Source organism: Miscanthus floridulus, chromosome 7, assembly GCF_019320115.1.
Source record: "Miscanthus floridulus cultivar M001 chromosome 7, ASM1932011v1, whole genome shotgun sequence".
Lineage (NCBI taxonomy): Eukaryota > Viridiplantae > Streptophyta > Magnoliopsida > Poales > Poaceae > Miscanthus > Miscanthus floridulus.
The window spans coordinates 130,030,323-130,048,601 of record NC_089586.1 but is presented as its reverse complement, the minus strand read 5'-3'; the positions used below and the strand labels follow the sequence as shown (position 1 = coordinate 130,048,601).

The window sequence follows — 18,279 nt, the reverse complement described above, 5'->3', positions numbered from 1 at the left end:
TTTAGGACTCAACCCAATGGCTTGTATCTCGTACATACCGCCTCTTGAAGGGGGCAACTATAGGGTATGGTGAGAGAAGTATGAACTAGCACTTGTGTAAGGTCGAGATGACGCCTAGAGGGGGGTGAATAGTCATTTCTAAATTTAATCACGTTGGCTAACCAAAACAAATATGGAATTAAAACAATTCGGTCTAGCCAAGACTACACCCCTCTACCAAAGTTCACAAGCACCTTATAAAAATCCTAGTTTGGCAACAAAGGTGCTGGGCTAGCTAGAGCTCACCTATCTAATTCTAGTAGCAATGTCACATAAACCTATGTCACTAGTACTTCAAGCAATGAGGGAGCTCCTACATATGCTAGTAAGCAAAAGTACAAAGCCACCTAAGCTCACTAGCAATGCTCAATAACAAGGCAACCAATGCTAAATTAGAGAGCGCAAGTACTTAGCTACACAAACTAAGCAATATGACTAACAAAGTTACACAAACCAAATTAGCCACGCAAGGGAGCTACTTATATGCTACACAAGCAAGAAGGTAACTAGTGAGCTATGTAAGCTAACTAATTACAAGAGCAACTACATAAGCACAATGTATAAGAAAGTAACCACAAGCTTGTGTAAGGGGATTGCAAACCAATGGGAAAAACAATGTTGAGACGGTGATTTTCTCTCGTGGTTCACATGCTTGCCAATACGCTACATCCTCATTGTGTCGACCGCTCACTCGGTGGTTCAGCGGCTAATTGGCATCACCCACCAAGGCCGCACATCGGGCACCACAAGAACCTACCCTGAAAGTGAGGGTAGCTCAATGACACGCTCAACTAGAGTTACTCTTCATGGTTCCCACGGGGCGAGCACAATGCCTCTCATAAAGCTCTTCTCTAGAGCATCGCATAAGCTTTTTACACGCTTCGACGGAGACCACCACCAAGCCATCTAGGAGGTGGCAACCTCTAAGAGTAACAAGCACCACCGGCTTGCAACTTTATCACCTAGTGCCACTCGATGCAACCTCACGATGCAATCGCACTAGAATCGCTCACTCACTCACACAATCAAATGATCACTATCAAGCATATGTGAGATGGAGGGCTCCTAAGCACTACCACATAAGCCATCAAGGCTCTAGTGTGCTCAGCAACCAGCCCAAGGCCGGGACCCCTTCTACTTATAGCCCCCACAAAAATAGAGCCGTTGTACCCATTCACTGGGCACAGCTTGGGGTGACCAGACGCTCTGGTCAAATCGACCGGACGCACCCTGCTAATGTTCGGTCAATGGATGCACGCCATGTGTTGCCTCTATTCAACCTTAGTCGCTTGATCTCAACGGTCAGCTACCACACGTCAACGGTCAAGTGATGACCAGACACAGCACAGTGCCAAGACCGAATGCACCTCTACCGAGTCCGACCATTTCTAGAGAGGTTCCATTCATGACCGGACATGTCAGTTAGATCATGACCGGACATAGGACTCCAGTGTTTGGTCACTTCCAGTAAGCTACCAAGACCGGTCACTCCACTGGTGAAGTTTTGAACCCTTCTTGCCTCCGTTTCATCGCCGAGTTGATCCACATCAACTCCAACTTTATCTCCTTTGTAAATGTGCCAACACCACCAAGTGTACACCACCATGTGTATGTATGTTAGCATTTTCACAATCATTTTCCAAAGGATTAGCCACTCAACTTGCCATGCCACTCGATCCTAGCGATGATGCAAAGTTAGATCACTCGAGTGGCATTAGATGACCAATATGTAAACAAGTTTGCCTCTCTTGATAGTACGACCATCTATCCTAAACTCAGTCATAAACTTCTCTACACACCTATGACTGGTGAAATGAAATGCCCTAGGTTATACCTTTGCCTTGCGCATTCCATTCCTTCTTCTCCAATGTTAATGCAACACATGCACCAATACGATCAACAATGATATGATCCACTTCATATCATCACATGATAATATTGGTTCATCGATCTTGACTGCACTTGCTTTTCACCGTTGCCTTTGTCCATCAGCGCCAAATCTTGCTCAAGCTTCACCGCCACGCGGTCCATTGCTCCAAAGCCTCTGACTTGCCCTTCACACTTGCAACCGGTGCATCAAGCCAAGTTATGTCTTGATCTTCTCCACCTTGACCACATGACTCAATGTCATGTCACATGTGCAATCAGCTCCTTCATCATCACATGTGTGAGCTTTGCAACATCTCTGAGCCACTTTCACCTTCATGGCATATGTTGCTCACACACATGTACCTATGGACTAATCACCTGTGTATCTCACATAAATACAATTAGTCCAACTAGGTTGTCACTCAATTACCAAAACCAAATAAGGACCTTTCAACTTGCGCTGTTTGAAAATGACCTAGCGTTTACCTCCCCGTGTCCTACTAAGCCAGTGGACCCGGTGAGGGAAGAAAATGAGGTTGATGCCGATTTCACTCCTCGGCATCGAGATCATGCAGAAGTGCGGATGAAATATGATCTTGAATGAAAGAAATGGGACATTTCAAACCACAAGTGTTTGATGGTGGTTAAGTTCACTATTTCAGATGCGATAAGAGGGTCTATCCTAGATTGTGATACCGCCACAGAGTATCTTAAGAAAGTATAGAGTCAATTTTCTGGCTATTCCAAGGCTTATGCCAGTACTTTGATCAAGAAATTGTTTAATGAGAAATACACTGGTGGTGGTATCAGAGAGCACATACTGAAGATGAGCAACACGGCTTCGAAGCTGAAGCCAATGAATTTAGGGCTCAAGGATGAGTTTCTTATTCATTTGGTTTTTGCTTTCTTGTCCAAAGAATATGAAACTTTTGTTGTGAACTACAATATGTAGCCCAATAAGTGGGATATAGAAAAGCTCATTGCAATGTGTGTTCAAGAAGAGGAGAGGCTGAAAAGCTCATAGGGGGGCTCTGCTAACCTTGTGAAGGACAACAAGAAGAAGAACTTTAATAAGAATGCCAAACCTCAAGGAAAAGCCCCTCAGACTGAGCACCATTAGAAGAACAATGCCCAAGTTGAAAAAGATCAGTGCAAATAGTGTAAGCAGCGTGGACATTACTAGAGGGGCTATCCAGACTTACTAAAAAGCCTTCTAAAGAGAGCTGAGGATTTCATTACATTCATAGATAAATCCTTGTATTTAAGTTATGCAAAATCTACTTGATGGATTGATTCAGGTGCAACTGTTCATGTTGCAAATTTATTACAGGGATTCCGTACGAGGAGAACCTTACAAAGAGGAGAAAGAAGAATTAAAGTTGCAAATGGAGTTAAAGCTGAAGTTGAAGCCATTGGAGATCTTTCTCTAGAATTAGATGATGGTTTTAGACTTCAACTTTCAGATATTCTTTATGTACCCTCTTTGCGTAGAAACTTGATAAGTGTTTCAAGATTACTTGATGATGGATATGATTGCCATTTTGGTAATGGCAAATGTCAGATTATGATTAATAATAACTGTGTTGGTCTTGCCTTCAGACAAGACAAACTTTATTTATTATCACTTTTTGAGAATGTGAATGATGTGAGCACTAAGAATGAGAATGCTTCCTCGTCTATGAATGTAACAAATAAGCGGAAGAGAGTGCATGATGTATCTTCAAAATTTTGGCACTGTCATTTAGGCCATATTTCAAGGAAGAGAATAGAGCGATTGATTAAGAAATTAATTCTTCCACCTTTAGAATTTTTAGATTTAGAACAATGCACTGATTGCATAAAAGGAAAATATGTTAAGAAAATAAAGAAAGATGCCAAATGAAGCGCAATAATTTTAGAAATAATTCACATAGACATCTATAGTCCTTTCCCTATGAAGAGTGTGGATGGTTATGATTCATTTATAACATTCACAGATAATTATTCTCATTTTCGCTATATTTATCCAATTAAGGAAAGATCGGAAACATTGGATAAATTTAAGATAGTCAAGGCTAAAGTAGAAAATCAGCACAACTTAAAGATTAAGGTAGTAAGGTCCGACCATGGGGGAGAGTATTACGGTCGACACACCCCATATGGCCAAGTTTCTGGACCCTTTGCAAGGTTCTTACAGGAAAATAGCATAGGTGCCCAGTATTCTACACCGGATGAGCCTCAGCAGAATGGAGTAGCTGAAAGACGCAACTGTACCTTAATGGATATGGTGAGAAGCATGATACGTTACTCTACCCTACTGATAAGTTTATGGATGGAGGCGTTAAAAATCGCTATTCATATTCTTAATTTAGTGCCAAGCAAGTCGGTGCCCAAAATATCGTATAAGTTGTGGACAGGAAAGGAACCCTCACTTAACTATTTACGTGTGTAGGGTTGTCTAGCTAAGGCAAAAGTCTTTAACCCAAACATAGAGAAGCTAGATTCCAAGACAGTCAGTTGCCATTTCATTGGCTATCCAAAAAAGTTAAAAGGTTACCACTTCTATTGTTCTGATAGACAAACGAAGTTTGTAGAAACAAGACATGATATGTTCTTGGAGGATGATATGATCAGGGGAGCATGGTAGTGCGAGAAATTAATTTTGAAGATAAGCGGGTATACGTGCCCACTCCGATAGTTCAAGAACCATTCTTCATGCTATCTGTTGTTGCTGTACCAACAGTACAAGACACTATAGTAATAGCACCTATTGTTAGTTCTTCTATGGCAACAATGAATGAACATGAGGAACCTATCATTCAGGATCCCATAGAACCCGTTGTCACACATGAGGAAGAGCAACAACAACCTCATATAGAACAAGTGTCATCTAACGAGGCCCCTAGAAGGTCTCAAAGAGTAAGGAGATCAACCATTCCTTAAAATTACAAAGTTTATGAATGTGAGGAATTTCAAATGGAGGGTGATCCCACCTCATTTGAAGAAGCCATGAGAAGCGCTCACTCATCAAAGTGGCTCGAAGCCATGGAAGATGAAATGAAATCAATGAAAACCAAATGGTGTTTGGGACTTAGAAATAATTCCTAAAGGAGCCAAGACAGTAGGCTATAAATAGGCCTACAAAACCAAACATGACTCCAAAGGGAATGTAGAAAGGTTCAAAGCACGACTTGTGGCGAAAGGCTTCACGCAAAGAGAAGGTATAGATTATAATGAGACATTTTCTTCAGTATCATGTAAGGATTCTTTTAGAAACATAATGGCGCTTGTAGCACATTACGGTTTAGAATTACATCAAATGGATGTAAAGACAGCGTTCCTAAATGGGGATCTAGAGGAAAATGTTTACATGGCACAACCGAAAGGTTTTGTTGTGGAAGAAAAAGAACATATGGGATGCTACCTGAAGAAATCTATTTATGGATTAAAACAAGCTTCAAGACCGTGTATTTGAAGTTTGATAGTACAATAAGAAAGTTTGGGTTTCAAAAAAATGTAGAGGATAATTACATTTATGCAAAGTTCAAGAATAGGAAATACATTTTCCTAGTCTTGTATGTGGATGATATCTTGCTCGCTAGCAATGATGTTAATCTACTACTAGAAACAAAGAAGTTCTTGTCCTCGAAGTTTGATATGAAGGATCTCGGTGAAGCTTCGTTCGTCCTAGGAATAGAGATTCACCGAGATAGAGAAAAGGGGGTTTTAGGATTATCATAAAAAGGCATACTTAGAAAAAGTTCTAAAGAAATACAGTATGCAAAATTGTAAGTCTTCACCTGCTCCCATAGTCAAGGGCGATAGATATGGGGAATTTCAATGTTCCAGGAACCAATATGAGATCGATCAAATGAAAGCGGTTCCATATAGGTCAGCTGCCGGAAGTTTACAATATGCTTAAGTGTGTACTCGTCCTGACTTAGCATTTGTTACCGGGTTACTTGGCAGATATCAGAGTAATCCAGGAATAGAATACTAGAAATTAGTAAAGAAAGTTTTGCGTTACCAGCAAGGTACGAAGGGTCTTATGCTAATGTACAGAAGGTCTGATTCCCTGCACATAAAGGGGTATACAGATTCTGATTATGCGGGAGATGATAGAAAGTCCACGTCAGGATACATATTCACTCTCGTAGGAGGAGCTATATCATGAAAAAGCTCAAAGCAAACCGTCACTACAACGTCCACAATGTATGCCGAGTTTGTAGCATATTATGAGGCCACATGGCAGGTGAATTGGCAGAAGAAATTCATGCCCGGGTTAAAAGTGGTAGACGACATACATAAACCACTCAAGTTATACTATGATAATAATCCAGTAGTATGTTATGCTCACAACAATAAGTCAAGTGGTGCTACCAAACACATTGATATAAAGTATTATATTGTAAAAGACAAAGTTTGGGATCATATAATTAGTCTTGAGCATATAAGAACAGAAAAGATACTCGTGGATCCGCTTACAAAAGGCTTACCACCCAGCGTGTTTAGAGAACACTTAGCCGGTATAGGTTTAACGGAAAAGCCTATGATTCCTGGACAATGAGGGCCTAGTTGAGAATCTATTTCAAAACTAGAGGTGCATTGTAGCTGTTTAATCTAATGACAACAGACCATAACGATGAGGCAAACTATATGCTCTGATCTATGATGGAATGTGAACAAGATAAAGTAAGTAAGTTAAGTTTAAGTCATAAGGTGAGATCAATGGGGAGAATGTTAGATTGATCCCACCAGTTTGGCCCAACGACCAATTGGGCCTTGATCCGTGCCTTGATTGGGGGCGCCCAAACTTAACTATGGTTGGTGGGCCCTCATCACACAGCGCCATAAAAAGAGAGGTGGGGGCCGGGACACAAGGCACGAGGTCCACCTAAGCCGCCAGACACCCCCACCTACATCCCAAACCCTAACCGATCTAGAGAGGGGGCGCTGCCAGCGATAGGAAGCACTGCCACTGGCTTCACCCCGCCTCTGCACCATTGCCTTGCGACTGCGCCTCCACCGCGTCACTGTCGCGCCTTCACCAAGTCACCACCGCACCTCCACCGCGCACCAGCGATGGCCAGCTCGTCTTCGTCGAAGACGACCGATGGTTTGCATCTCCGCACCCCTCTCTCTATCTCTCTCTGTTTTTCCATTACTAGTATATGTTCTAGGGTTCACTATTTATCCCAAATGTCAGTTAGACCTGGCTGATCTACACCTAGCCGATCCTATGTAACTATCACAGTTCACATGGTTCACACAAATCACTTCTTTTTCATGCTGCCAGGTGTCCGTGTACATGTACCTTCTATTCATCTTTGTTTGCATATGTGCATATAACTAGTCCATTAATATGTACTCCTGCAATTACTAGAACCTTATTAGGCGTAAACCATTCGAAGTTCTTACTTAATTACCTGCAAATAAATTACTTATCTTTGCATTTTTTGGTTAATTTTATAACACGACATATTTATAGATACTATGTAATATATACCAGGCTATGATGCACATATAAGTTTCTCTAAATATCTTTTTGCGTCCATACCTATAGTTTAAGTTATGATGATTCTTGTTTCAAACCATTTCTCGTGACGTCATGATTTTAGATTTTGAATTTTAACTTTTTATCTTATAAATTGCCCAAATATTTAATTAGGTTTGAAAAGATCGGTTGATAACTAGAGAGCCTAGAGGGTGGGTTAATAGCTTATTAAAAATTATACAAGGCACAAGACTGAAAAAAAATTGTTAGACAATAAGATGGCTCTAATAATCACTACTCAAGCTTAATCTAACAAGAGGACCCTGAGAGCAAAGCTAGCAACTAGAGAGGTTTTACATACTGAGAGAGAGAAGATAGATAGTAATATGATAGGTAGGTCATACGTCACTACTGGAAACTCGCATTTTTCTGTGTGTGCGAAAACACACAGAAAAATGCGAATACCGTCAGAAAAAATATTTTTTCTGACAGTGTACCCTCAGAAAAATACCCATAGAAATATAATGACAGAAAAATCTAATTTTTCTGTGGGTTCACCGTCAGAAACAATTTTTCTGTAGGTCTCACACGCACAGAAAAATTGTGTTCGCCCAGATTAAAACTAATTTTTCTATGTGTTAATCCACACAAAAAAAGAAATAAACGCACAGAAAAACACATGTTTTTTTTTCTGCCAGTCTAGTTGAACTCATAGAAAAATTTATTTTGCCCAGATTAAAAATAATATTTCTGTGTAGCCAGCCTCACAGGAAAAAAGAGTTAAACACAAAAAAAATTATTTTAAAACAGTAGAAACAACATATTAAAATATATATTGTCCATACAGTAATTTCATGATACATCATAACATAATAAATACATTCATAGGTGTCTAAATATTCAGCACATTCATAGGTACATAGATGATGTCCAAATGTTCCGGCATCAATACATTCAAAACCCTCAGACTAACCAAGATTCAGCTCTTGCTAGTTCTTCATGCGCTTGTCCCTGATACTATTCAACTTTTGCTAATTCTTCATGTGCTTGTCCCTAGGAGTGACCATGGCAGTTGAGTCTGTCACATCCTGTAGATCAAGCATTGACTGAGATCAAGCATTGTCTGTTTGATCCTGTGCTTGGATTATTCCATGTTGTCCCGATAACAAATTAAGCTAGTAGCTAACAAACTAAGTTGCCAACACCAAAACAAAGACAAGTAACTACTTTTAATTTTATATGATCAAGAGCATGTGCTCTAATAGACAATAGTGGTAAATAGATAATCAAATATGTCCAACAATATGCGCAAAGAGCTAGTATGACTACAAAAGTTCAACAAACCACAGAGCAGAGAATTCACAATTAGAACCTTTGCTGACACTGAAGTGAAATAACACTACCAAATGAAATCAAAGTAGCCCAATTGGAGAATCTCCATCATTTTCTCCATCAAAAAATAATATGTCGTCTTTGTATCCCAGCACTTTCTAAGACTTAAGATCTCGCAAGGTTCTTTCTAAGATAAAGCTAAGTGAAGACTAGAACATACCTCCTCAATACTGTTTGGGATATTTTTCTAACAATGAGATCCAAAAATTGCAGGCCTCTCATCGGTTATCACAACCATTTCATTGTGACTGTTAGTGGCCTTTTTTCCAAGGCCTGTCATTTCATCAACTTTTACTGGGACTTTCACCGCTTTAGCCAAATTCTTCTACCGCTCCTTATTATCCTGCAACGACTTAAATGCTTAGTAACAAATATTTATCATATTAAGGAACACTTGGTAGACATAAACAATATAGCTTCTACTCACATGAGCTTCTGGATGAGCTTCTTTGTCATTGTTGGCATGCTTTCTTTCCATAGGTCGCGTCTGTTGTTTTCGAGCTTCTTTAATGCATTTCTTTTTTCTCTCCTTTTCCCTCTTTTCCTCCTCATCCCTCTACCTCTTCCTTGTTGCCACATCAGCACCTCTTTTCTTCTTCTGTTCCTCTTCCTGTTTTTTCTTCAGCTGCCTCAAGTGCCTTCACTCTGACATCTTTTTTCACTACAAGACAGAAACCCCATTTGTAGAGGCCTTCTATGAGCACCACTCAACAAATATTTCTAACTCAAGGATCAGTCGCCTACTAGATTTAGCATAATTTACTTATACTAATACTCCCTCTATCCTAAAATATAGGGTGTATTATGTTTGGAGAAAGTAAACCATACTACACTTGGACCATTAATCTCTCATAGAGTATATTACCAATTGATACAAAATCAATATCGGTATTAATGATATTCCAAGTAGGAATCTAGTGGTGCAACTCTTGTAGACTAAACATGTTCAAATTTTGAGTAATTATTGGTCAAAACTTGTGAACATTGATTCCACCAATTCCTAGTACGCACTGTATGTTCGAGATGAAATAGTGGAAGTAACAAATGAGACTTACCACATGCAGGTTGCACCTTTGGCCTTACAAGAGGTATCACTTGCCAAAGATTATATGCATCTGCCAACTACAGCAGCATTTGGTACAGCTGCACAACCTTTCCAAACACATTTGCTACTAATATTGAAATTGAGAAATAGCAAGGTAGAACTCACTTCATCAGGTACATTGGGATTAGCACCGTTTCTCAACAAACACTAGATGCAGCGATCTAAGCCTTTATAAGCAGCTAGCGCTACTGGAGGTACAGAACAACTAGTCCCATTCACAATGACCCATCATCTCTCTTTTTTACTGTACCACTAAATATAAAACTAAGCCTAAACAAAATAAAACTAAAGATGCATTCGATAGAACTCGTCAATGGTAAGAGCCTAAAGCAATGGCCATAGCATACAAGCTTCTTAGTTCTTACACATACTCAAGTTTTTATAATACAAATGCTGCCCATAATTACTTCTAGCCTTCACAAAGCAGTACAGCTACAAGAGACAGGAAGAACTTACAAATCTACAAGTGCAAAAGAAATAACAGGCAGGCAGTGATCATCTCCAGAAATTTCACATTTGAAAGTATATAATTACCAAAATTACACAGAAGAAATACCACATGACAGTGACCATCTCTAGAAATTTCACATTTGAAAGTATTACCTAAGTTTCACGGTCCAAGGCAACAAATATATGATTTGCGTGCAAAAAAGTCATGTTCTTCTACAAATAGCAATGCAAAAATCACAGAGCTCTATTGAACTGAGCTAATAGAAAAGAAACTATTGGTCATTCCAGATCCATTAGAGAGCAGTATGTCAAAAGCACAAGAACTACATATATTTCACCTGGAGCAAAAGAACTCGAGAAAAGGCTCAGATTTACCCATTATCAGCATGACAACTGCAACTTAATTTCACTTGGAGCTTAATTTAATTCTCTCTCTCCAATGGGAATTGAACTGGCCACAGAACTGGTTGTTTGTACTGGTACAAGCCATCCTAGGTAAGCAGCAAACAGAACAAAATATCCCAAGTACCAGCTCATAAGGTGCTAAAGTGCAGAAGTTTTTTGATTGAAACATGATTCATCACAGCCACTCAAGAGTAGTACAAAACAAAAAAAGTCACAAGGCATAGTTAGTGAAGGGGAGAGCAGCGTGACACGAGACTGGGATTCTATATCATCTTAGCTCCGCAAATATCACATATCAAAATGATTGATCAGGTTGATATATGCAAGATATTCAAGATATTGTTTTCATAGCATCTTACCTGAAAAGCAACCAGGGTAACAAAACAAACAAGTTAAAATTGTATTTTAACTTTGCAGTAAAATCTTCTTATTACATTGCTCCCTCAAATTCAAATATAATGACATTATTTGAGTGGTCCATCCATGTATATTTCTTACATTACAATAAATTATGTTAGTATAGTTCTACTTGTGATTTTTAAAGATGTCAAGTTACTGATAAAAGACAATGAAGAGCTCCCATTTGGATCAAACTGACAGCTCATTGCTCATATATGTTCAAGAAATATTTGATGCACTACTAATCATGAATTATGTTAGTATAGTTGTACTTGTGATTTTCATGAATCAAAATGGCAGTGCAGTTTCTTCATACAACAAATCAGAGGTGCTACTACTACTAAACCAGCTGGAACAACCCAACAATGCAACCAAGAGGTCATCTTACTGTTAATAAAATAGGAGCAGTGGAGGAAGCAACTCCCGTAGTGAATACATACCCATGGTGGTAGTAGCTCCAACAGCTCCGGATCTAGGAGAGGGAGGGAGGGCGCCGGGGAAGAAGGCCGGGGAGGGGCGGCGCTGGGGACCACCACCAGTACGCCAGCACCATGAAGCCCGCCGCCACGCCGCACGCCACCCACCGCCCACCACCACCAGAGCCCAGATCCGGCCACCACCGACCTCCACCGGCTGGATCCGGGAGAGGGAGGGGCGGCGTCGGGGAAGAAGGCCGGGGAGGGGCGGCGCCGGGGACCACCACCACGCTAGCACCACGAAGCCCGCCGCCCGCCGCCCGCCACCACCAGAGCCTAGATCCACCCGCCATCGGCCGGATCCGGGAGAGGGAGGGCCGGCGCCGGGGAGGGACGGCGCCAGGGAAGAAGGGGAGAAGAAGGGGAGGGGCGGCGGCAGGGAGGGGAGGGGCGTTGGGGGCCGGGTGCCGGGGAAGAAGAAGGGAGGGGGCGCTGGGGTCCGGGTGCGGAGGAAGAAGAAGGGAGGGGGAGGGGGCGCTGGGGTTCGGGTGCGGAGGAAGAAGAAGGGAGGGGGAGGGGGCGCTGGGGGCCGGGTGCCGAGGAAGAAGAAGGGAGGGGGCGCTGGGGTAAGAAGAAGGGAAGGGTTGGTCGTTTGAATTTTTCCGTGCGTGTGTATGTTTTTCTGTGCGTTTTAAAATAACCGATAGAAAATAGTTGTATTTTTCTGTGAATGCTGATTTTTTCCGTGTGTGTATTGTCATGCACAGAAAAATCGGGATTTCGTATTTTTCTGTCGGGATATTTTGAAACCGACGAAAAAATCGTAATTTTTCTGTGCGTACCAAAAAAAAACGCACATAAAAATTAATCACCCATAGAACAATTTGAGTTTCCAGTAGTGCGTATTGAGAATGGTTATTGATGATCTGTTGCATCGAATAATTTAAAAAATGACATTAGACCATCCCTATTATTACTTTATTATGAAGGAAGTTGTATTACCGAGCTGTTGGACTGAGGTACTTGGGCCTATTTGGGGCGGCTCATGCATGGCTTCGACTCCGGCTCCTTCAGTAGAGTCACACCAAATAGTGCTGACAGATGAAGCGCTTCTAGCATTGAACCAATTAGAAGGAGCCATTTTATATGTAGTACGGCAGGCGGAGCCATAAATTTGGGCTTGGACACTCCGGTTCCAGGATATACAGGAGCACACGGAGAGGAGCCCCGTCAAATAGCCCCTTATACACTACCATCATGTACTGACCACAGTTGTGGTGTCCAGCCACTTCAATTTTGTTACGCGTTTCATCTGGCTAGCAGGTGAATCTTAGAATGGAGAGATTAACTTCATGTAGACCAAAGCTTGACTACGTAATCTAGGACAGGACAGGAGTAGCGGAGTACCTTTCGTGCACGATTTGGACAGTTGCATTGCATTGCTACGTACGTACTACTCCGATCCTGCTCCGTAGACGACGTATTTGTTACATAGTACTACTACAGGCGTACAAGTACAACTTTTTTCAAAGGGACGAGGAATTGATCTGGTGCATTGCATGCATAGGTGGTGCAACGACTTGAAAAAGACTCAATCGGTACAGTTGGTAGCTGTGTGCATGTACTCCTACAATTCAAAGCCAATAGACTTTGGCATGCACGTCCACGGTGTTTACCAAATTATTGTACTATACCATGTTGCTATGCCTATATGCTAGCTAGTAGCTGCTAGAACGATTGTTGTACACATGCACACGCATAGCGTGTAGGCATCTTTCGGTGAATTGAAGAAAGCTTAGAGCTAGCTGGTGCAGATTTCCTATTTTTTTAACTACTACCACCGCACATTGGACATGTGGGGATGCAGAGCGTGGTACTCCAGCAGTAGGCGCTAGACCACTCCTCCATCCGTCCCATTAAGTGTTTTTCAAACTTTCATAAATTTAATTAGATTTATAAAAAATATTAGTAACACTACTTTCTTCAAATAAGTTTATTATAAAAGTATATTCAATGATTTATTAATGATACTAATTATATACTATAAATATTAATTAATGGTTATATGTATTTGGTCGAAGTTAAAAAAATATTTAGGTTTTTGAGAAAGTAGTGTAGTAGGGGTGTGTTTAGTTCGCGAAATGAAAATTTTTGGATGTCACATCAGATGTTTTGGGATGTCGGAAGGGGTTTTTGGATACTAATAAAAAAACTAATTACATAGCTCGCCTGGAAACTGCGAAACAAATTTATTAAGTCTAATTAATCCATCATTAGCGTATGTTGGCACTGTAGCACTTATGGCTAATCATAGCCTAATTAGGCTTAAAACATTCGTCTCGCGATTTCCAACTAAACTGTGCAATTAGTTTTTTTTGTCTATATTTAATACTCCATGCATATGCCGCAAGATTCGATGTGACATTTTAGGGTGAAATTTTTTTAAACTAAACAGGGCTTAGGCAGCGGCTGCTGCGGTCACCGCCAGGACCGCACAGTACAAGTACAGTGCCAACTAACCGCCTTTTCCTCATCTGCATTTGTCATTGTTCCGAATGGACTTCATCAGATTCAGATATTTCTATCACACGTTATTTTACGGACCTTGACGTCCACCGAGCAATTCACAATAAGAGGCACTGCTTGACGATGTACTCCTACGTGGAGTTACATGCTCCCTCTGCCCTAATATATAAAACGTAACCACTTCAGTTCTGAGACCAAGAATATATTTAATTTTCTCTCTCAACACTGCATCCATGTATCTACATCTAGAGAGAGTACGCCTTTATATTATGAGATATGAATAAAAAGTGGTTACATCTTATATATTAGACGAGAAAGTACAATATACCACACAACAGAGGGGCTAGTTTCAGTAACCAAGTTACTCCCCTCGTCCCAAAATATCTATCGTTTTCGTTTTTCGAGAAACAACTTTAACAAAATATATATTAAAAAATATTAATATTTATGCTACATAATTGGTCTCATTGGAAGGATCTTTGAATCTAGTTTTTTTAATAAATTTATTTGAAGATACAAATATTACACGTATTTTCTATAAATCGAGTCAAACTTGCGGCACGGAAACCAAAAGCGACAGATAATTTAGGACAAAGAGAGTAGTTCATTAGACGAAGACGATCATATTCGCTTGAACTTATTGACCCAACTTATCAACTAACCTACAGTATTTTTCTCTGACAACAAACATCGGTCGGTTTATCGGCCGCACGCACCAGTAGCACAAACCATCAGTCGGTATCGTCAAGGTACTAATTGAATGAATTTGCTGGATTGATTAATGTTCCGCAGTTTGCTGGAAATCCAAACAGTACCGCTGACGCTGACAGAAATATCTGCAGCCTGGATCGATCCATTTCATGTGGACGACAACCACTGCATGCACCTGGGCCCCGTCCCAACGTGGTCCCCGGTCGATCGGCTGGCACCGTGTGGCCCGCGGCGGGCGGCCGGCCGGCCTTGATCGACGGCGGGGCAAGTCGTGCGCCACTGGCCTCGTCTCCGTGGATTCGTGCACGGCCCTGTCGTCTGCGCCCGCTGCCGCGTGGCCTGCTGCCGGGCCCTGGGGTACGGCGGCTGGGCTGCTGTAGGTAGGAGTACCAGGCCACTGCTCACTCCGTTCCAAAAGAATAAAACCTAGGTCTTGTTTAGATTGCAAGTTTTTTCACTCTCTTTTCGTCACATCGAATTTTTGGATATACGTATGGAGTATTAAATGTAGATAAAAAATAACTAATTATACAGTTTGATTGTAAATTACGAGACAAATCTTTTAAGCCTAGTTAGGCCATGATTAGACAATAATCGTCAAATACAAATAAAAATACTATAGTGCCAAATATTAATTTTTAACCTCAATCTAAACAAGGCCTTAGGATTCTCATGTACCAAAAAGATGTAATCCTATAAGCTTTTCGAAGTAGGACCCACCGACCACTTGTGAAGAATTCTCCTGCTCCTCCCTCGTCCTATTTGTGAAGTATAGTCCGGAGATATACGAGGTGTTTGGTTCTTCGGTGGCATAGTCCGGAGATATACGAGGTGTTTGGTTTTAGGTGGCTCTTAAAATTTATGTCACATCAAATATTTAGATATTAGTAAGAAATATTAAATATAGATTAATTATAAAATCAATTACATAGATGAAGGCTAATTTGTGAGACGATTTTTTAAGCCTAGTTAATCTATCATTAGCACATATTTATTGTAGCACCCTGTTGTCAAATCATGGACTAATTAGGCTTAAAAGATTCGTCTAGCAAATTAGTCACAAGTTATGTAATTAGTTTCGTAATTAGTCTATATTTAATACTCCATGCATGTCAAACATTCCATGTGTACTAAACAGGGCCACAGATGCAATGATGGAGAGTAGAGGTACATGCGTAATTTCACGTCTTTGCTAATCTGGTCTTGAAACTCGAGAATTCTTTTTTTTTTTTTACGGAAGGAGTAGTCCTAAAAATCATCTCATTGATTGCGGAATGGAGTCATCATCTGCTTGGCTGCCTCTCCTTCCAGACACACCTGCTAGGAAGGGGAAAGAACCACTAGATTATAACTTTATTCAATTTTACAAATAATAATAATTTGACTGCCTATATGCTCCTATACGAAAGGCATTATTATATGATGCAGGGTGTCTTTAAACTGGTATTACAACAAAGAGAGACGGACAGACCACCTGATGATTCAGAACGATGTTGAACTGTACGGTACTTCTGTAGAACAATAACACATGAATGTCAATAAAAAGAGAAGCATGATAAAGAAAAGGCACTGAAAATTAGGAGCAAATCAAGATTGATACCTGCAGATGGCTTTTTACATGGTATATAGTTAATCCTTCGACCTTCATAACCTTCTGGACTGCTTTTGGAGTTGCTTCTGCACGAACAAAGAAAAGGAATGAAATTATCTGCTGACAAGGGTAAGACAACTAGCAATGTGACTGAAAAAATTGAGGTTTGCACTTCAGTGTCCAAGTAAGATAAATGTAAAACAGATCATAGAGAGAAAAAAAAACATCAGTAACCTACTTTCGCTCCCACAGAGCTTGTTAACAGCATCAACAAAACGCTCATGAAGCTCAGGTGTCCAGCGCATCCTTGGCTTTGGAGCAGTGTTTGAAGAAGGGAGGCTGTCAGCGCCAAGTTTATCACAGTTGGAACGATCTGGTACACTCCTCTGAGTATGGCCATATAAGTAACTTTGAGGTGTTGCACTTCTTGAATCAACTGTCTACAAACAAGGAATAACTTTTAAGTCTTTAACTGCATTCAGCATTGCAAGATGAAGTCCACTACTTTAATTTTCAAAATTAAGTTCACTGATAAAGATCATATCATATTGTTTTACAGGTAGTAAAAAAGGGCGTACCCAGTGCAGAGAGCTCCCGCTCTGTGCGGGGTCTGGGGAAGGGTGTCAGTGGAAGCCTTACCCTCGCCTGTGCAATGCGAGGAGACCGCGACTCGAACCCTACAAGCATTTACAAAAAGAAAGACAAAAGTGAGATAGAAGAATTCATCTTAACCAAAAGGCCAGCTACAGTAACATATGATCCAGAACAAAGCTGCCCATTAGGTGATTCGTTGGTGAAATTGGAAGCTAACATATGTGTTGACATGGTGTCATGTGCAGCCATAGAAGTATCAAATGAGGTGACAGAACTAATAGGCAGTTCCCTTTCAACAAAAGATAATCTCTGCTCTGGAAAACTAGGAAATGACACCTCTGAGAATGCTGGTACTAATGTTGTAGTTGATGAACTACATGGGGGAACTCTTCCACTGTGAAGCCGATTCATGGTTGATGTATGGCTGCATGCAGTACCCATCAGTTTAATCTGTTCAAGTGAAGCTTCAGTCATATCCTTCGCCAAGTGCAGAGATTTATTTCATGAATCGTGTGAAGAGACAATAGGAGAGAGAAAACAAGTGGCTGCAGGCAAACTAAAGATTGTAATCATGATGTAATAGAGACACAAACTGCAAAGGATTGACAAAAGACATCTAGCATGAATTGCGGAGTTAAACCACTCCTTAAAAGTAAAGATAAGAGATAAAAGGAAAGAAGTATCAGATAACTGATTAGAGCAAGACACACCTAATAAAGTAGTTTATGAAAAGGGTTAATAAATGCAACAAAGAATACAAGGAAATAGAACATCAAAGAAAGAGATCATAAGAGAGAAAGCAGACAGAACAAACTGCAACAAGAGTAAGCTGAAATTGGCTTCTGGGTTGCTACTTACTTGTTTCTTCAGGTAATGGAATCGATGAAAGAGGTGCTGCTAAACTTTAAATCTTAGATAGAAGTAAGATTGGCATCATCTGGAATCCTCAATTGTTCTCCTTTCGGAGGTCTGGAGTGGGGACCATGGTTCTGGACCTGCTACATGTACCCCTTTCTTTATACAATAACGAAACTAATAGTCCACTGCCATTTCATATTGCAGCAACTTGAACAGCATGCTCGCTTAATTTAGAAATGATAATTATCGAAACCAACAAGCTATTGCACACCCAACCTTTTTCCCGGAGCAACATATATACCTTCAGTTTTTAAAAGCTTTACATGTCCCAAGATAGATAAATTAGGTTGCTAGTACAAGCAGGAACCAGTGGCTCAGATATATACAGACCCAACCCTGTTCGCTTGATTGTATCAGCCATGCTTATCAGCCATGATACAGTGTTTTTCTC

General features: G+C 40.6%; 1 protein-coding gene across 3 annotated transcripts; it reads right to left on the bottom strand.

The window, feature by feature from the left end:
- Positions 1 to 15,881: 15,881 nt before the first annotated feature.
- Positions 15,882 to 18,259, bottom strand: LOC136467973 (protein PHOSPHATE STARVATION RESPONSE 2-like). 3 transcript variants are annotated; one of them, XM_066466822.1, is made up of 6 exons: positions 17,307 to 18,259; positions 16,955 to 17,053; positions 16,615 to 16,816; positions 16,386 to 16,462; positions 16,260 to 16,296; positions 15,882 to 16,105 (listed from the first exon to the last, which is right to left on the bottom strand). In XM_066466822.1, the coding sequence occupies exons 3-6, from the start codon at positions 16,679 to 16,681 to the stop codon at positions 16,041 to 16,043; spliced, it is 246 nt and encodes an 81-aa protein (XP_066322919.1). In that variant the 5' UTR covers positions 16,682 to 16,816; positions 16,955 to 17,053; positions 17,307 to 18,259; the 3' UTR covers positions 15,882 to 16,040. The 3 variants fall into 3 exon arrangements, with proteins under 3 accessions (XP_066322919.1, XP_066322918.1, XP_066322920.1); XM_066466821.1 differs by lacking the exon at positions 17,307 to 18,259 and having other exon boundaries at positions 16,615 to 16,812; positions 16,955 to 17,264; XM_066466823.1 differs by lacking the exon at positions 17,307 to 18,259 and having other exon boundaries at positions 16,955 to 17,068.
- Positions 18,260 to 18,279: the final 20 nt, after the last annotated feature.